The 19,535-nt window shown below is 43.7% G+C and overlaps 2 protein-coding genes across 7 annotated transcripts in view; both read left to right on the top strand.

Annotated features, from left to right (window-relative positions):
- The first annotated feature begins 2,520 nt into the window (after window positions 1-2,520).
- Window positions 2,521-15,090, top strand: SLC25A30 (solute carrier family 25 member 30). 2 transcript variants are annotated; one of them, XM_082304227.1, is made up of 10 exons: window positions 2,521-2,590; window positions 5,737-5,815; window positions 7,263-7,410; window positions 8,160-8,254; window positions 8,536-8,621; window positions 9,870-9,965; window positions 10,858-10,982; window positions 11,503-11,641; window positions 12,626-12,706; window positions 13,481-15,090. In XM_082304227.1, exons 2-10 carry the CDS (start codon window positions 5,752-5,754, stop codon window positions 13,520-13,522), a joined length of 876 nt encoding a protein of 291 aa, XP_082160353.1. In that variant the 5' UTR covers window positions 2,521-2,590; window positions 5,737-5,751; the 3' UTR covers window positions 13,523-15,090. The 2 variants fall into 2 exon arrangements, with proteins under 2 accessions (XP_082160353.1, XP_082160354.1); XM_082304228.1 differs by having other exon boundaries at window positions 9,870-9,969; window positions 10,862-10,982.
- A 1,433-nt stretch (window positions 15,091-16,523) lies between these two features.
- COG3 (component of oligomeric golgi complex 3) overlaps window positions 16,524-19,535 on the top strand; it is a 33,457-nt gene continuing 30,445 nt past the window's right edge. For 4 of the 5 annotated variants that reach the window (XR_014227437.1, XM_082304180.1, XM_082304181.1 and 1 more), the window contains exons 1-2: window positions 16,524-16,708; window positions 18,938-19,084. Coding sequence is in view for 3 of the 5 variants with exons in the window: in XM_082304180.1 (XP_082160306.1) it covers window positions 16,547-16,708; window positions 18,938-19,084 (309 nt within the window). In the remaining 2 variants the exon portion in view is untranslated. Of the gene's footprint in view, window positions 16,709-18,937; window positions 19,138-19,535 lie in introns of those variants that run through there. The other variant, XM_082304182.1, reaches the window with a different exon arrangement.

Here is a 19,535-nt window from a genome sequence, read left to right as displayed (position 1 = left end):
TTACAACTAGTGACAAAACGCCAAGGCAGTTGGAGTAATGCCCGTAACCACCTGGGTCACTTCACTGACCATGCATTTGAGCAGTAGGACACCAGGCAAAACTGTCTTCACCGCTGCAGAGGCCAGAGGAAAAACGATTTTCCATTGTGAGTAGCAGTGGAAACAGTGAACCAAGAACCAGCGCACAAAAAGCAGAGCGCTCTGGTTGAATTGTTTGAGGGTGGCCCTCTTTTGTTTAAAAAAGAAAGACAAAAAACACATGAGGAAACTCAGGAGCGGTAAGGTTAGGGGTCTGGGAACTAATTAATTAAACATTAGTGCTACACAGCCCAGCAGGAAAGAACTGGCTTTTGGACAAATCTGTTGTAAGACTGTGTAACCAGTAGCACACCAGTAGCACATGGATCGTTCAGAGGCATGTGAAGAGATGCTGAGCACCAAAGTCAACTGCTGATATGGGACTAATGTCAGGCTCAAGGCAGCTTGCCAAAAATAGTCTATCGGCTGTTGATAAAAGCATTACGTATCTCGTAGTATGAATCGGGTTGAAAATACAAGAAAAGAGGTTATTCAGAGGATCCACCCAAAAGTCACCAGAAGTAACAAAAGTTAGCCTGAATTCCTCTTTCTTCAGAAGTACGTGGTTGAGTACTAACAGGTACTTAAGAAACGTGATCAGGTGCAAGCTGTAATGTGTGAGCAGGAACCGGTTTGCATCAGAGATAATAAAAACCGGCTGCCTGCGGAAGGAGCTGGCCAAACTCCAGGGACAACTTAAGGTCAAACTGGAACTGAAGTCCTTCTCAAACGGAGACAGAAATTTGGGAAGTTGGAAAACAGAAGTGGCTCTCCTGCAAAATCACTCAGCGTTAGAATCAGTCCAAATGATCTCTGTGCAAAAAGAAAGGAGCCGTTGAAAGTTTACCTCAAATAAGATCCCCTGCTGCTGTAGATGTAAAACCTGGACAGTACTAGACAGTCACTAGGAGTTGCAGGAGGGGTTGTGGACGTGAGTACCAATGCTGAGGTGCGAGTTTGTACCCACCTTCCGAGAGGCCTGTCTGCAAAGACAACTTTGCAACACCGCGATTGCAGCATGACCTCTGTGGGCTGCCCGTGCCGTAGCAACAGAAATGTCAAATTTCTGGGAGGTCTGCGATGGACTTGGGTGGTTGTAGAGAACTATTTTCACTGTATGAAGCGTTTAACAGCACACTGGGACCCAAATTTTGAATGCCTTATGTTTTATTGACAGATTCACGTAAGGCTATAGCCAGCTGCTTAATGAGAGCTAAATGGCATTACCCCCTTCCTCTAGCTTAAACAGAGCGTCTCGGCTGCCAGCCTTGCCCTGAGATTACTGTGGGATGCTCTGACGTTTCAGGGGCGAGGTATGCCGTCCGCTTGCGAGGCCGCAGAGTGACAGCGGCAGCGGGGCTGCGCCACGGGGCAGGCCCTACAAGCGCAGTGGGGCAGGCCCCACAAGCGAAGCGGGGCAGGCCCTGCAGGCACGTCTGGCAGCTCCTCAGGCAGAAAGGGCAAGCGCTGAGTTGCCAGAACAGGGCTGCGTTTCGGGGCAGAGCAAGAGCTAATTTCAACTATTTCACAGGGAGTCCTGGGCTCTGAACCAAGGGAATGGACTAGTTCTGGTTCGCGTCCAGTCTTCGCGGACTGGTCGCTGCGAGCTGTACAGTGGCTGAGACCTGCCCTCTCCGATAGCCCCCGCGTTCCTCCGCTGGCCAGGCAGGGTTACCGTGGCCACAGCCCAGGCCCTGTACTGTCACCCTTCTGGAAGGGCGTTGGATATACATTTACCAAGCAATGTAAAGCTTACACGCTGAGTGCATAATTTCAGCGTTGGTAATGCAAAGAAACATAGTTAGAATTGCAAAAAGCTGCGTAATAATAATAATGATAGAAATCACCTGTGGAACTATTTTGTCAAAAATATTCAACGGGGTATTTTAAAGAGCAAAGTCGATATTGAAACCCACCCTGCCCCTTTGTGTCCCTCCACAGAGCCGATAGCCGAGGTTGCTGTACCGACTTAAGGAAGCTTAACCCAGATACTGCTGTCGCGTCGCTAGGCAGCACAGGCGGCCATCAGCTGTAAACCGGGGGACAAAATCAATGTCGTTACGGTTCACGATGGGAAGAAAGCCCGAGGGGTGAGTGACCGGCTCATTAACCGAGGAGCACTGAAGTACCTGGCATACCTGTGCCAGCCTCCTGCGGCGGGATCGCTAGTGGAAAATACCACCCTGCCCCGCCAGCCGCAAGTCTCCCAAGGCCGGCGGCGAAGGGAGGCTGCTGACTGGAAGGACGGGGCGGTTAATTTTTCCCCCCCCCCGGTTTATTGCAGGCCGGCTCGGCGGGCCCTTTAAATCCACCCCTTCCACCCGCCAGCCCTCGCCGGCTCGTCCCCTCAGGCGAGCCCGCCGCCGCCGACGGGGGAAGCGAGGCGGGGCGGGGCCCCGCGTTCCCCAACGGCCGCCCCGGCTGAGGGGAGCGGGGCAGGGCTTTATAACCGGCGGGGCAGCGGCGGGCCGGTGGCGGTTGGCGGTTGGCGGGGGTCGAGGAGGCCTCGGCGGTAAGTGGGGAGGTGGCGGGCGTCGTCTCTCACCCCGGCCGGCGAGGCGGCGGAGGGGCCGGCGAGGCCCCCTTGGGGGCCTCGCCGGCCCCTCCGCCGCCTCGCCGGCCAAGTGCTTTGAAGGAGGGCGAGGTTTTCCCGAGCTTTGCTCGCCACCCTCCAGAGCCCTCCACCCCCGAGCAGGGACGTGTCCCTTCCTTTTCTTCTTTCTTTTCCCCTCATGATGGCGGGGGGGGTGGGGGGGGGCTTTCTCTGGCGTCCGTACCTATAAGGCTGCTGGTGTTCTGCAAGAATTTGCCACGATGGTTGCTAGCTTTAGCCCTGAATTTTTTTATTTCTTTCTGATGATCCTTCACTGCTTGAATGCAAAGTCTGAGCTGTGGGTCTGCAGCGCAATGCATGCGGTTAGAAAGTATTGCTTGGATAGCTATCTTTATAATAACTTATAGGACGAATAACTCGTTCAGCATAAGCCTTCTGTAACATTCAAAGGTCAAATCCATTTTAAATAGCTAAAACTACTGTAAGCTGGACTATACTGCGTGTCTAGATTACCAGCAATATTGTTAACCAATAAAGAATCTGGTATGTAACTTTTAAAGTCTGTTCTCTAGCAGGGAAATATCTAAATATTTGTTTTAATTGATGCATTCTTTTATGCAACCTGGGCTTTTGATTTTAGTTCAGCCTCACTGCCAATTAAAAGCAATCAGAGTTGCTTCTGACTTGTGCAAAGAGCCTGTGGATGAATCTCTGTATTAACCTAACCCAGTCCTTTAGGGGTAGTACCATCTCTGGCATTTTACTGATGTTTGGGGAACAACAATGTATATTTGATACAGATGATTTCCTATTAGCGACCTCAATTTATTCTATAATGAGGGCTGGACTCTGCTTTTAAGTAGTTTGCCAATTGAATTGCCAATGGAATTCTTTTGAGGAGATGCTTACTATTTTTATTGGTGTAGGGAAGAAATGCTGAGTAAGAAGCAAAACAAGAATTTGGAAAACAAGACAGCTGAGGTGAAAGGGCAAAGCTGCTGGTGTGTTTTTTTGATCCCCCCCCCACCCCGAGATAAACTCTGCCACTCTGCTCTAATTTCTTCCTGTATGTATGGGAAGCTAGAAGGAGGGATACAAGGTAGAAATAAGTGGAAAGACTCAGATGGTTAGTTTGGCCTAAGTAGCAGGAAAGGAGACTAGTAAGCCTTTACCTTTTATTTATGTGCCTTTAAGAGGTACAAACCTTGACAGTCCAATGTAAGCCTTCACCTTGGGATATGTCAAAGCAATGGTGTGCTACAAAATTTCTACATTAGGGTATCCTATACATATATCAAAACTTCAGCTAATATTAGTAGATCTGTGTGCAAACTGAAAACTTTATTTGGCAGTGCTTGCATACTTCTACACTGTGTCAGTGCTCCAGAATTACATAGAAAAACTGAGTAGCTTTCATTGCCTAGACAGAGTGAAATACAAACCAAAGTAGCACTATATTTTAGTTTTATCAGTGTTACAGTATTTGTGATAAATGAAAATTTGTTTTAATGTATTGAGGGGAAAAAAGTTAACTGTATTTTCAATTTCGACAAGTTTTTCAAAAGCAAAGGTCATGCATGTGGCTGATAGTGGGGAAATCGAGCTTGGCTTTGTCTCCATTAACTAAATGATCAGCCATTAATCGTGGCAGGACAGGAATATGAGGAACTTAGGGCTGGAAGTGGCCTCCCTCTGGCACAGCGTCATACCTGTTTGGCTCAGCTGCTTTTATATTGAAAAGCTGGCATAGCCTGTGGGTCCTGATCTCTTTTTGGCAATACAGTGGGTGCCCTTACTTGCCTTTTCTTTGTGTCTGTTTTGTTTTGTTTTTTTTTTTTTTTTTTTTTTTACATCAGTGGTGTTCTCTGCAGCAGCCTAAAGAGTAAGATGGATTTCTGTACATTTGGTTGTTGAATATTTGAAATTGTGTGCTTTGAGTTCCTATGTTTTTTTTATTGTATTGAGTGTTAAGACCCAGGTAACTCTTCATGAAGTAAAAATGATAAAAAGGAAAACTAGGGCTGCAGCAACTATTCAGGCATGCTCTGTGTCTGCAACTTCTGTTAACTTTGGACACTGGATTATTGGCACTTTTAGAGGAAGTGACCAAGGAAGGTTCGTCTTTATAAAAGGCAGTGCTAAGTAACTGGTGTGTCTGCGATATTTTCCAGCTGGGCAGTACAGGTGAATAAACAAAGTAACAGGGAATAGAAGTGCCAAGGGAAATAGTTTCAAGTACAAAACTAATTGGCAAAAGATAACTGTAGAATCCAATGTTTAGGAGGGTATTATAGAAAATAGGGAATCAAAAGTATTTATATTATGAGGAAGGGAAAAAATAAGCTGTGGAGAGACCTACTTGGTTTTGAGAAGGGCAATCTTGTATCGGCTGGACTAGTCTGGTTTTGCAGTACTTATCTCTTTTCCAAGATAATTGGATTATTTTAGCATCTTGCAAAGCATGTGCCATCATTAATTATGATTTATGGTTGCTTTGTCAAATTCACTAAATTGGCTTCTGAGTTAGAGCAGCCTTTTTTACTGTAAAAGGCCTTGTGCATCTGATTACCCTATTTTCATATAATGTTCACAAGAATGAATATTGTGAACACTGGTAGCAGAAATAGGCCTTAATGGAAGCAAAATGTTGTATGCACCCCTATTTTCAGTCCAAGTGTACCAGCTCAGCTCATGTTAATGTTGATACCAGGAAAAAAGGGACAGAAGTTTAATAATGACTGTCTTAAAGTTCCATTTGACTGCAGGATGTAGTCAGACTAATTCAGCTTGGTAAGAATCGTTGGAGGCTATTCACTGCAGTGCTCCTTAAGATCATGCCTGGGAGACAAACTACTTTTACCTTTCATGATGAGGATAGTGGTGGCCCAAATACATAGTAGAGACATCGATTTGAACGCAGATGCCTTTGTGCAGTATTACTGACTTTGTTCTGATTGTCAAAGGTATTCAACGTTTTTACCCTGAGTATGTTTGGAAGGTCTATCTTAATGGACAAGGCACAAAGTTTTTTATTAAATGTTAGTATGTATATTTGTATAACAGATGTACCTATAGGAGCATTAAACCATTGTCTTATTTCACAGAAAGAAGAATCGATAATGTCAGCACTAAACTGGAAGCCCTTTATCTATGGAGGTTTAGCATCAATCACTGCAGAATGTGGTAAGCTTTTACTTCAGTTGTTTACATGGTTTCCTTTAATCAGTCCCGTTTAAAACAACGTTGGTTTCATGCTATCAGTGGCACAATAGTATATGGTGGTCTATGGCATAGGAGTTTTTCTTTACTGCTGACTGAAGAGTTGCTCAGAACTTTGTTACCATGTCAGAACACTTCTGTCTGTAAACTCACATCTGCTGTGAGTCTTGTTTTTATACAAACTTTGCCTTTGCTTTCTAGTATTTGGTGTTTGTTCATCTGTTCCTAGACAGTGGTCATATGTATACACAGCTTTTGTTTTGCTAGAGTAGACAAGTTAAGCTCCTAACTTGTTAATTTTTTCTCTTAGCTTTTCTGAGTAGCTACGTTGCAGTTTACATTCTCTTTTCTTGAATGTGAGTGGCTGATTAGATTTGAACACAAATTCACTTAGTGTGCAACATAGAATAATTGCTATAGTGAGACAGTGCATCTGATGTTTTAGTGCCTACTCTACAGATAAACCTAAAATACTAACATTAAAGTCTTATCTGAAATGCATGTACATGAAAATAACGGAAATCTGGATTTTCATAGTAGCAGAACATAGTCTGACATGTGGTGGGCTTGCATGTGAAGTCTGTCTAATAAAGTAGGTGTAGTATAAAACTGCACTTAAAACTACTACTTTGTTTTCCTTTTCTACCTGCTCTTATGAATCTTGTTCGAACTTGAGTTTGAAACCTCTCTTATTTGACTTGAATGAACTTGGCAAATAATGCCAAGAGCTTCATGAGGAAGACAAGCAATTCATAAAAGCCTTGCCTGTCTGGTAAACCTCGTTAGAACAGACGTAGTTAATCCTGACTTGTCTTAGTGTTTAGATGAGTACTGAATGTTGAGGTGATCCCTTTCCTAAAGGTAAGCTCTGGAGGAATATGCTTTCTAAACCCTTTCATAAAGGGAGCATGGAGGGTATGAACTTGACATAGCAGTAGGGTACAGGAAAGCAGTAACAGAAATGGGTACTGCTGCTATTGCTTTTTTGGATTCTAGGCTAGAATCTGTGTGGCTTGTTCTGTGGAATTTATTTCTTTGCCTTCAATGAAATGCTCTTCAAAGATGTTGGCAGAATACACATGCAGACTCTGTACTTGATTGCGATTGCAGAGTCCTATTCAGTGGGGCTGTTTACAACCAGGCAATACCATGTTGCCTGAAAACAGTGAATGCAAAATGCAAACATAGGAAGTAGGTAGGGCCTCTGACAAGCTTTTAGAAGAAACAAGGTGACATAAAATGAACCACTTGTTTAAAAGAAAGTCTTGGTAAGAGAGACTTTTTTTTTCCCCCCCCGGCAGTATTTTTATATATTTTAGTATATAATAAAGGCTGCTTTTTTTTCTATCATGTTCTTTGTTGTCTTTGGTTAGGTAAGTACTTGATTAATTTTCTCTGATTTTTCTTTAAGGTACTTTCCCCATTGATCTGACCAAAACACGTCTGCAGGTTCAAGGTCAAGTTAATGATGCCAAATATAAAGAGATCCGCTACCGTGGAATGGTGCATGCACTAGTCAGAATATGCAGAGAAGAAGGATTGAAAGCTTTATACTCTGGGTAAAATTAACTGACTTGCAGTAATGGTTTATGAACAGTATATTGACAAGTATAAGCCCATAGTGTGTGGATTCTTGGGTTTCAGATTTACAGGGTATTTGGTTAGCCTCAGTTAATCTGGAAGTTGAAAGCCCAAGCTTGGATTGCTTCAATCTTTGCACTCTGCAATAGCATTTCATGTTTAAAAAAAGCCCAAACAATCCTACTTGGAAAAAAAAAATAGCTAAGCATAAAGTTATTCTATACAATGCTGCTATGGTTGTTCCATCTCTCAGAAGAAAAATTGAATTAACCTTTGTGTATACATGGGCATGCTTGTCTTTAAAACATGAAAGATGGTGGGGGAAAGATGTAATCTGCAGATAACATTTCGGACAAGCTTGCCAGCTATTTTATAGATCACAAGTTGAGGCGTGCTCTAATAGTAATCTTTTGACAGTTCATTTGTGTTCTTGCAGGCTTTATTTAAAAAAAAAAAAAGAGCCAAAAAACCCCACCCCCAACCCCCCCCAAAAAACAATAGTACCCCCCCCACCCCCCCCCACCCCCCCCCCCCCCAAAAACCCACCCAAACCCAAAAAAACAACAAAACCTTGTTTTGTCTGTAGTGAGTTTAAATTGTTGATTTTAAATGAACAAACCTTTCTCTGGTAGATATCTTGTGTTCAGTCTCTTGTGCTCTAAAAAGTATTTGCTAATAAGTCTTTTGCAATTTTGAGCATAAATATTATCACTGCCTATTTTTACAGGATTGCACCTGCAATGCTACGCCAAGCTTCATATGGAACGATAAAAATAGGCACTTACCAGAGCTTAAAAAGAATGTTTGTTGAGCATCCAGAAGGTGAGTGGGTTTTTTCAATTTAATTGAGGACTAGTTTCCTTGAAGCAGGTTGTTTCCATTTGATATCTTACTGTAGGGGGTTGAACAAGTCTACTGAGAAGACATTCTTTGTACCAACTGCAACAAAGTGAATTGGCAAGGAAAACTTGTCAGGGCAATTTTTAAGGCTTCTGTAATTGGCACTCTCTCTGGTTAAAGGGGGGGTGGTATCATCATCCTGCCCTGATGCATCTTAAGCTTTGTAAATCTGCAGCTAAACTCTTTTTCTGTTTATGGAATAGATGAAACCCTGATGATAAATGTTCTATGTGGCATTCTTTCGGGAGTAATTTCATCATCTATTGCCAACCCTACAGATGTCTTAAAGGTAATTATGTGTTATGTAGAGTTCGTCCTTAGTTTTTGTCCTCTCCTTGAGGAAATGCAGAATCTCCTGATGAATACAGGATTTGTTGTTTTGTAACCCTATTTATTCTCATCTCTTAAAAAAAAATCAGTGACATCCTGAATTCTTGGAACCTCCTTCTGGTCTGTACTAATTATTTGGAAGTATGCACTGGGAAACTGATGGCTGGGGATGTAGTTGGATCCATGTAACTTTTTCTGGGGGCGGGGAGAGAATCATTTAAGATGACTCTTTTTGTAACTTCCACGCTATAGTGTTTGTGTGAAAGCCACACTGCATATTTCATCTATACTTCCTGGTAACGCTGTTATGCTAGGATGTTTCTCGAGCTCAAAATAGGTGAAGATCAATTGAGAGGCTAGTGACTGCTACTTGTACTGTCTGATTCTTTAATCCTTTAGAGAGGCTTTGCAATCCAGTGTCTCATGGAAATAGCGTTCTAGCATCAAAGTGAATTGGTGAAACCATCACTTCTTTAAGAATCTCTTAGCTTAATGATAGTCAATGACCTCTTTTCCAGTTACTTAAAAGGCTTGATGGTATTTAACTTACAAAACTGTAGCATGTGATTTGCATGGCTGCTTCTAATGAAAAAGTCAAGAAAACTTTCTGTTCTTCTGAAACTATTAAAAACTTAATTCTTCATAGGACTAGTGTGGTTATGTAGAGGCATTTCAAACATAAGCTTCTATTTCAAGTGTGGCTTCAATTAGTTATTTCCCAAAATTATTTCCATGGATGAACTTGCTTGTCACCAAACTTGTATTTGGTAGTTACCATGGCAGTTTCCCAGGGACATTCTTAGAAATCCACAGGGTTGAAGGCTGTGGTTCTCACTAGCTGAAACCTTAATCTTTTTAACCTTTCATTTTAACACGTTCCTGTGAGAACACTGTAAAGGACGTTCTGCAGAACCCATCTGTCAGTCTAATCTAAATGGGGTAGTGTACAAGTACAGAAATAGACGTGACTTAATGCAGTTAAGAACTACACCACGTACTCATTCAAAATTAGCAGCTGCATTGGATAGATAAGGCACTTCAAAAGATTGCATCATGGTTATGAGAGTGTCAGCTATTTGTATTCAAAGAGAAATTGACTTTTACTTCAAAGATTGTAACTTAATAGTTTAATACTTTTACTAACATTTTATCGGTTATGTGTTTGAATAGTATTTCTTTTCTAATTTTATATTCAAATGAATCTCAGATCAGAATGCAAGCCCAAGGCAGTGTGATTCAAGGAGGAATGATGGGCAACTTCATACAGATCTACCAAAATGAAGGCACTAAAGGATTATGGAAGGCAAGTTTTTTGATCTGTATCCTACACTTTAAGTACACTTTCTTGCTCAACTGAATTTCATGTTCTTCTACAATATTATCAGCCAAAATATGGAGAAGTCATTAGCTAATATGTATGTAGTTTGTCGTGACTACTTCACTGCTGGTGTCTGGGTGCGTTTTGACAAAGGGTTACTGGCAGTCTTGTGTTCAAGCATTAGCCACCTCATAAGATAGGGGAGAGAAATGGAGGCTTAAATTAGGGTGACTGGCTCTCTAGGACTAGTTCAACAACCCTTCGCAAAGACACCTCTCAATCTGTATGCTCTGCTCTTTTAAAACATACATTAAAGAACATCTGGAAGTAAAGGTACTAAGGAACATCCCCTCTAGCTCAGGAATTCTTGTATTCAGTCTTGTAGGTTGTCTTATGCCAATTACAGTCAGTGACTGTATAACAACTGAAGACCAAGAGTGGACAATTGTTCTGAAACAGCTGGAAAATAGTTAAGTTTTTCTGTTAGTGTGCTTTTCTCTGCAAAGTTTCTTGATCTCCATTTTTCTGTTCATCTTCCTTACTTGTCAGTTTTTCAGTTAGCAGAAAGGGGAGCCAGTATCACCTGGTTGTTGAGGTCTTAACTGACTGTTGATGTAAGAGTTCATCTGTTAGGCAGAGATGGAGTAGCACAAAGGAACTGAAATGGCCGTTCAGTATGAAAAAGTGATTAATCTATTGATTTTAATCTGTGTTTTTGGAGCACATACATCTAAGACTTGTGCTAATTAGCCTCATTTGAATTCACAATGTTCTTAACACATTCATGGTGTGTTGCTTTGTGTATTATAAAAGCTAGGCTCTCTGATAGTGCACAAAGGTTAATTTTAAACTTCAGCTATATCCTTTCTTTTGCCAGGGAGTATCATTGACAGCACAGAGAGCTGCTGTTGTTGTTGGAGTGGAACTGCCAGTGTATGACCTTACCAAGAAGCACATAATGATGTCTGGATTTATGGGAGATACAGTATATACTCACTTCCTGTAAGTTTGTATAAATAACTGCTTGCATAGCTCATCATTTGTTAGTTCTCGTTATGGGGGATGAATCTTTTGATTTTTCTGTCATCAGTCTACATCTAAATATAATTCCGATGTGTTTATGCTTTTTAATGCAATAGCATCTCAAATGGTAGCACATAGCACAGAAGCTAATTTTATTTAGGATTTGGATTTAATTTTCTTTTGAATATGAAATTTTGGTTTGTGGATGATCTGAATCATTCAGCTTTGCCAATTGAGATTAGAGGAAAGTTCCAATTAAATATTTGCTATTCTCAAAGGCACAAACGTGTTCCAGTATACAGAAACTATATATAAGGGCTGTATGTCAAATCTTCAAAATGATGTAAATAAAAAGTAATTTTTCACATCTACTAGCTGATGTAATTTTTAACTAAAAGCATTAAGCACTCGTTATTACTGCATGTTTTCTGGGGAGGGGGAATTCTTGTACATCTTGAAATGCGGTAGGTCAAATTTCATTAAACCTTTCTTTTATTAGCTCAAGTTTCACTTGTGGGTTAGCTGGAGCCCTAGCATCCAACCCAATTGATGTTGTGAGAACACGCATGATGAATCAGAAAAGCCAACAACATGGGGGACACTCAAACTACAAGGGTACTCTGGATTGCTTGTTACAAGTAAGTGGTTCATGTATCAACGTAAGTAGAAACTGGTGCCATCAAGCAATAATTGTGGTGTAGAACTTGAAAATGTTTTAAGTTTCCTTAGAAATTAATTCAAGTAACTTAGATATCCTTTTTGCCCTAATGCTCAAAAGGACTGTACTGCCAATAATGCAGTTGGTGTGGAAACATCTGCTGTCTTGACAGAAGGCAGGAAGAACGTTTAGTATGTACTGCAGGCACTGACTTCCTTTTGGTGCTTGGATGAGGAGACTAAGTCCCTCAGCGGCACCATCTCCTACTTAACTTTATACGATGTTAGGATATTGATAGGAAATTATAATTTCATAAGTCAGTTCTTGAAGAACAACAGCGTCATCCGGGGCAGATGGCTTTCTCTGTTGCTTACTGCATAATGGAAAGCCTAGTACAGCCAAAGGCAATGTCAGTCTCTGATTTTGATTATTTTGGCTTGGTGTCTTAAATCCCTAAATTGGGTATGAGGTGGGAGCATGATGGCCTTTCACATGGAGAAGAGTGGATAGGAAGCTATTGGTCTCCAAACTGTTGACTGAACAGTCCAGTTTGTATAACAGTCCCAGTTGCGTTGTCCAGTGCAATTTTGTGAAGTTCATAAGGCAAACTGGAAAAATTTCAAGGGGGTGCCTAATGTGAGCGGCAGGTTTACATGCAGTGCTCTGCAAGGGTTTTCTTGGGGGGGAGGGGAAGTCCAGGAATGTGATTTGGAGGAATCTGAGTTGGGTACTGAATGACATAGACTGTATCTTGACCTGCCAGGTAATGCTGCAGGCATGACTAATCTTGGCTTTATCTAGTGAAATGTTTCCTTGTCCCATCATACAATGTGTTTAAATCAAGGTTACAGCACTAAGCCATCCCCTTGTCTGGTGTAGAATCTTGTTAGCTGAGATGCTGTCTAGATTTCTCACTAATGAAGAGTTACATAAGTGTGTTCTTGCTGTGTTTTTTTTTTTCCAGACATGGAAGAACGAAGGCTTTTTTGCTCTATATAAAGGGTTTTGGCCAAACTGGTTAAGACTTGGTCCTTGGAATATCATTGTATCCTTTTCAAAGGTGTGCAAAACCATTAAGCTAGCCATACAACAGCAAGTATTGACAGACTGTTTCACAGAATGCTCAGTGTGGAAAGCGTCATGTCAGCTCAAATATTCCCTTTTTATGAATGGGAAATTGTGTAGTTGACCACTTTTAGTCAACTGTTGCTGAGCAGATTGAATTTGTGGTTCACACAGAGCGTGATCTTGCAGAACATTTTTCTGTTCCTCCAATTTCATACCTGTCCATTTCCTTAGTTTGGAGCCTAGTAGTAAATAAAATTGACCAGATGAGTTGTTAGGAATGGGGGCTATTTCCAGAATTGGGGAAACTGTTGGCAGTTAGCCATGAAATCTTTTTGTTTATTTTAATCTCACAGAATTTTGTTTTTGTTTCAAGAGCCAGCTGATCAGAGCCCTGGAAAGCGGGTTGGTAGTAATGTTTCTTTTTTTTACCATGAGCAAACCTACTTTATCCATCAAAGCTAAGTGAGTAAAGACTCCGGGGGGGGGGCTTTCGCAGTATTCTCCTGCCTCCTCAGTCCTGTGTTTAAGATTCTGAGGAACAGGGATGGGAAAATAATTGGCATCACCAGCCTTAAAGCAGATTTCATTGTTCTGCCTAGTACCGCATAACAAAAACTGCCAACCAGCAGCATTGCACAGCAGGGAACAAAGAGTGGCACAAAGTGTCACACCGATGCAGCTGTCCTTTAGTAGTGACGTGACCATTTTGCGCTGCGTGAAGAGGAAAGTTTTCCTTAACCAGCTGTTCCAGTTCTTTCTGACATATGAACAGCTGAAGAAATTAGACTTCTGACATGCTGAACTGTACGCTGAGTTCTGTTAATGTACTGTTTGAGTTCAGAGCAACTTGTAAGTCGTCTTGAGTATTTGCTCTTTATTGTCTGAGATGCTGGCCAAAGGAAGAGGTCACTGCAAGACTGTTGTGAATGAGAGCAACCTGGAGGTGACTTAAAGGCAAACTGGCTCCTGTGACTGGCTTGCTCGCGTGATTCGGTGGACAACGATGTGCTCCATTTTCTAGACTGAACCAAACATGGTGGAATATGTTCTGTCAACTGTTTAAGTCTTCTTGAATGTGAAGATACATAATGCAACTTTATGGTGTTGAGACTCGGGTGCACTCGGATGTTTTTTTTCCCCAAAGGCAAAGAACAATCTTTCTGTAAAGGACGATAGCTAGTACCAAGGAGCTGGGCTTTTCCTGCTTTCAGAAGTGTGTACAATTTGACTCTAATAGTTTCTAGTTTCTAATTAACTGGAAGGGTCACGAGACATCTTTGCAGGCTTTCAGTTCTGCAAAATACCTGCTGCAATACAAAAATCCGCTTCTGGTTTTAGAGATTTCCTGTGTTCTGAGTCCTTAGATGCCAGCATAATTTGCTGGGAATAATCCAGCTTCATTTGAAAGTGTGGTTGCTACAGCTGTCAGTTTTGCATAGCTTGAAGAAAGTTTTTTCTAATGTACTGTTCTTGATTTTCAGCATAAGTGATTCTTGAACATATTCATATGTAAATTGGAAGTAGGAATGAGGTTCAAACAAGTCCATCCTCATCCCCCTATCTTGCAGAGAAACTTTTCCATGCTTATTCCATTGTTGGGAAGAACAACTTGTAATGGATACTGGCTGTTAGGTGTCATCCGCAAGCTGCGGGTTTTACCCCGAGCGGTTCGGGCTGTGTTACGTAGGTGCCTATGCGGAAAGAACCAAACCCCTCCAAAGGTATGGCTACTATTAAAGATTGCTTTCCTTCTTTAAAAAGATACCCAAACCCAGAACTTCTGAGCGCTTTCACGTAGCAAACAGGCCCAAGTTGCTCTTCAATGCAAATAGACACTTTACGTAGCAATCAACCGCAACTTCCTTAAAATGTTACCTTTTGGCTTGAATGGCCCTGAAGTTTTGATATACGTTTACTAAACGCTTAGGTCAAGGTTCCTGCAAATGTTGCTGTTGAATTCCAGGAAGGGAAACGTGGGAGATGCAAGCCGTACAGTGGTCCTTCTGCGTTCGCGGAGGGTAGCGAAGCAGGACGCACAGCTTTGGATTTTTGTGGCATTGTGTTAAATATTTTTGGTAAATCATACATTCCACTTAAAGAAATTTTCATTGCGATTTCAAAATTACTATAATCACTTAAAATTACTAATTTTGAATTCACAAATGGATTTTTAAATGCACAAGGCACTTTTTTCCTGAGGTACAATGTTTTTCTATGTATAGAGGTATGCTTATGCGCAGTGTTTTTCCTTACAGCTGTTTCTGTGCTTTCATAGAAATATTTGTAAATATTTTTTGTACACTATGTAAACTGAGTGTATGTTTTACATTTTTAAGCTTATTAAAAGTTTTAAAATCATCATGTAATGACTCCAAACTGCTTTCAGTTTCTAAGTTTCAAACGGGGACAGGATGGGTGGGCTTTCAGATGCTTCAAGGTGATGAACAAAAGAAAGCTGTTGCTGGCGTTGAGCTGTATTATTGGTTGTTCAGCCAAGGCAGACTGAAGTTGCTGTAGTGAAAAGCTTATGTTCCTGTAACTTACTGGCTGAATAACATGCGTTAACCATGTTTTTACTGGTCTTTGGCGTATCTTAAACTGCAAGGCCGTTTCCCACTCTTATTACGAAAACTGCTTGGTCTGGAACGGGTCAATGTGTAGCAGCGAAATATGTTTATTACACTCGTAACCGGAGTGGATTTCTGGAGTTCGTGTGTGGCAGCACAAGTCTGACGGACGCAGCTCTGCGGGGATGAGTTTGGAGTAATGGGGCGGGAGCGCGCCGCACCGGTTACTCTGCGGGGCAGCTGGAGAGGGACAGATGGACAGGACGGACTGAAATTAACTGCTAAGCGCCAAAGGCCTCCGAACAGTTAAACGGGAGTTTGGGATCTCAGCTGAAGGTGACTGCTGCAGCGAATACCTCAAGCTATTTTCAAGCTCGAATTCAGGCCTGCCTTAGTTCGCATTTTGTAATTCTTTTGTCATTACACGTTAAACGTTTACAGAAACTAACAGCAAACCAAAGATGGCGAAGGGTATTTCCAAAGTAAAGAACGAATTCCGCGGCACGATGGAAAAAGCAGCGGCGGCCAACGGGCGATGGCGCAGAGGAAGGCAGGCCGGCTCCGTCGTGAGGCGGCACCAGGGCGCGGGCGCCGTCTCCCCTCGCCGACCTGGGGTGAGGGCACACCTGACGGCATCAGCTGCCCCGCTACTTCACTTACCCGTTTCAGGAGGACTTTAGTCGTCACGTTTCATCAAACTAGATCAAAAACGCTGCTGCAAAAGCAAGTCTTGGTTATTAACGCAAATGCTTTGACACGGTTGAGTGCGGGACAGAGAGCTGCCGCCCGGGGTGGGGGTGCTGTGGCCGGGGTCGTCCTGAGGCCTCCCTGCCTCCGCCGCCTCGGGAAGGAAGGCTGCAGGGAACGGAGGGGACGAGCCAGCTGCCAGCCCCGGCCCTTCTCCAGGCTGCCGCTCGCTGTCCCCGCGGCAGCCGCAGCCCCGCGGCGGCCCCGGCCCGGGGGACGCGGGGACCAAGGCCCGCTGGTGCCGCGGCCGCCTGCGCTCCTCCCCGCCGGCAGGGGGCGCCATCCCTCTCTCCCTCGCGCTCTCTCTCCCCCCTTCCGCCCCTCGCTGACGCGCTTCTCCTCCCCACCAATGACGCTGCTGCCACGCGACGCGGAGCGGAGCGCGCCGTGCCTGCCCCGGAAGCCCCGCCGCTCCCCCGCCTTCCCTTCCCCTCCGCACCGCTCCTCGCCCGGCCCGGCCCGGCCCGGCCGCCGCTCGCCCCCGCGCCCCCGCCGCCGGCAGCATGGCGGAGCCGCCGCCCGCGGAACCGGCGGGCAGGGAGGTGCGGGACCGCCTGAGCCTGTGGGACCGCCGCCCGCAGCCCGCCGCGCCGCTCAGCGACCGCCAAACGGACTCGGTGCTGGAGCTGAAGGCGGCGGCCGAGAACCTGCCGGTGCCGCCCGAGGTGAGGCGGCGGCGCTGCCCGGGAGGGAGGAAGGGAGGGAGGGCCGGAGGAAGGGATGCGCCGCGGTGCCACGTCGCCAAGCGGCCGGGGGTGGCGGCCCGGCCCGCTGGGGCCTGCGGGGCCGCCGCTCCCCCCGGTTTGTAGGGGGCTCAGCAGCGTCTGGCGCGGTTTCAGGCCGGCGGGGCCCTGAGGCCCCCTCCCCCCCCCGCCGCGCCCACGGCCGCTTCCCTGGCCCGTCGGGCCGTTTCGCCCCCCCGGGAGGGCTGGCCCTTCCTTCGGCCTTCCCCAGCGGCCCCAAGCCGCGGCGCTGCCGCCCGCCCGGCCTCGCAGGGGGTTTGTGGCAGCTTCCCTCTGAAAGTCCAGGGGGCCTTCTCTGCCTGTCCTCGCTGCGTCCCTCAGTTCGTCAAAGTTTGTCCTCTTGAAATTGAGAGCTTTTGCTGTGGAGTCACGTGGTTTTGGTCCTCTCAATTTCATCCTGGTCAATGCACAGCTGCTGGCACCAATGTTATCTCCTGGTACAACTTAGAGGTGATTCAACGAGCTGTATAAAGCCAGGAACAGTGGTAAAAAGCTTAATAATTTGTCATTACCGTGGAAGACGTGGTCTCCCACTCAGTTATAAAATATCAGACTCTGACAAGGTGGTTATTTATGAATGCTCCCTTGTCTGCAAAGGGAGGGGGAAGGAAATGTTTGCATTCCTTAACCGCACTTTTTATGCGAAGTTTTGTATTTGAACAGGATCATAGCACAAGATATAGTGCCGTAAAATCAACAAAGCTGGCTCTCAGCAAGTGTCTGAAAGGTCAAGATAACAAATGGGAGGGGGTAAAGCAATTCCTTCCTGAAATGCACCTGTTTCATTTCGTGCTTCCTGGTTTCTTTTTTGTGTAAGATGTATGCAACTGTGTTAAAGTAAACATTGGCAGGCATCCAAAATGATTGTAGAAGGATGTGCTGCTATCGGAGGACGTGCTTAAGGATCTAAAACAGCTTTGCGACAAGGCAGGTACCGTACCTGCCAGTCAGGACAACAGGGACGCCGAGACGTCGAGTACTTCAGCTGGTCTTGGCTCCTGCTGAAGTGGATTGGGACAGCGGCGCTTTGGCTGTTCTGAAAAAGCAGGGTCTGATGGACTCGTCTTTTCCTCAGTAGCAGTCATGAGAGAATCACTGGCTCCTCAGCTAGCATCCTGCCTGTTTTGGGGGGCAGGGGGCAGAGATACGTGGAAGTTGAACAAGATACGTCGATCTGTCTTTTCTCAAGTAGCTGAAATCCTGATCTTTCTTTGCCAGACTAGTATTACCAGGCAATGAATATTTTACTAAGTGAGTAATTTTCTAGAGAGATACCAATTTGTATTTAAGTAGTGTTTTCTGGTTTTATGTTACTGATGTTCTCAGCAATAGAAAACATACTTTACTCGTCAAGTGAATTAAAAAGGGTATTACATTAATTAAGAGTATAGAGCAATATTTGCTTTCTTGAATTAATTTCTTCCATATAAGCTAATTAATAGTCTCCAATCATACTTAAATACAGTTTCTCTGAAGTTACTTTTTTCCCGTATTTTTCTTGCTTAAAAAATCATTGTGGCTGATAATTCCCGTTCAGCGGAGCTATTCCTTGTCTTCTAAAAAAGCCTTTCTTTTTAGATTTATTTCTTCATTAAAAACCATTTGAAAGAATATGAAACACTATTTCCTGGATAAATTCAGGCAGTGTTAAGTCTTGAATTTTCTCTGAATACCTGGCAAAAAAACCTGACAATTCCTGTGCGGTGGTGTTGCCATGTCGTGTAGACAGTCGTGGCATTTATTTTTGCTTCTGTGTGCGTTCTGAATTCTTATGTTCTCAGATACTTTTCTGGTGCATTTCTCCGGATATAGAACCAGTTAAACTGGAAATTAAAGTATAGCTCATCAGTATGTAAGGTACATGTACGTTCAGTTTCTTTTCTGATACAAACATGTACTTGTATAAAATGCTGTATAATATTTTCTGATTTTAACTAAAAAAAAAATTAAGTGTTTCTAAATATATAGATGTGGTAGTTGTTGATGTATTGTTGTATTGATGGATAAAATGTCCATTGCATTTGTTTCTTCAAAAGTAGATGCCTGTAATTTTCTCAAGTTGATGCTTTGGATTGTGTTACTGTCGTTGAGCTGAATATACTAATTCTTATCAAGTTCTCTAACTGAAGTTTTGTGGGCTTTTGTGAGCAGCTTCCAATTGAAGATTTGTGCAGCCTAGCATCCCAGTCGTTAACTGTTACGCTGACAGCTGCGGTGCCAGAATCCACAGAGGATGTCCTCTTGAAAGGATTTGCCATACTAGGGATGGAGGACGAAAGAATTGAAACAGCACAGCAGGTAAATGATGCTGAATAATCTCCAAGTTGCAGAAGTCTTCTTCGGAGAATTCTGTGAGTTCCTGTGTCTCTTGCCTAGCTTTTGGTGGGTTTGTTAAATTTTTTGGGCCATTTTCAAGGTGCATGAAGAAACTCGGGGCGGGGGGGGTGGAAATCGTCGAAGTTGTAGCTCTTAAGCAACAGATACTTTTCACATTTTGAGTGGAGTCTTATGTGAGAGTAAGGCACCCCTTCAGTAAGGTGGCGTTGCTCATAATATAGAATAATGTCGTGTGCCCTCCCCCCTTTTCTAATGTGACAGCCTTGTTGTTGTGCAAATAAAACCAGACGAAATTTGGTCTTTCTTGTTTTAATTTAGTGGAGTAATAGAATAGAGTATTTCAGTTGGAAGGGACCTACAGCAAGGAGTTATAGTTTGTTTTCTTGATTAATAATTAAGTTCTGAAACATCT

The sequence above is a fragment of the Platalea leucorodia genome (genome assembly GCF_965183815.1).
Source record: "Platalea leucorodia genome assembly, chromosome: 2".
Taxonomy (NCBI): domain Eukaryota; kingdom Metazoa; phylum Chordata; class Aves; order Pelecaniformes; family Threskiornithidae; genus Platalea; species Platalea leucorodia.
This window is presented reverse-complemented; position numbering and strand designations above follow the sequence as displayed.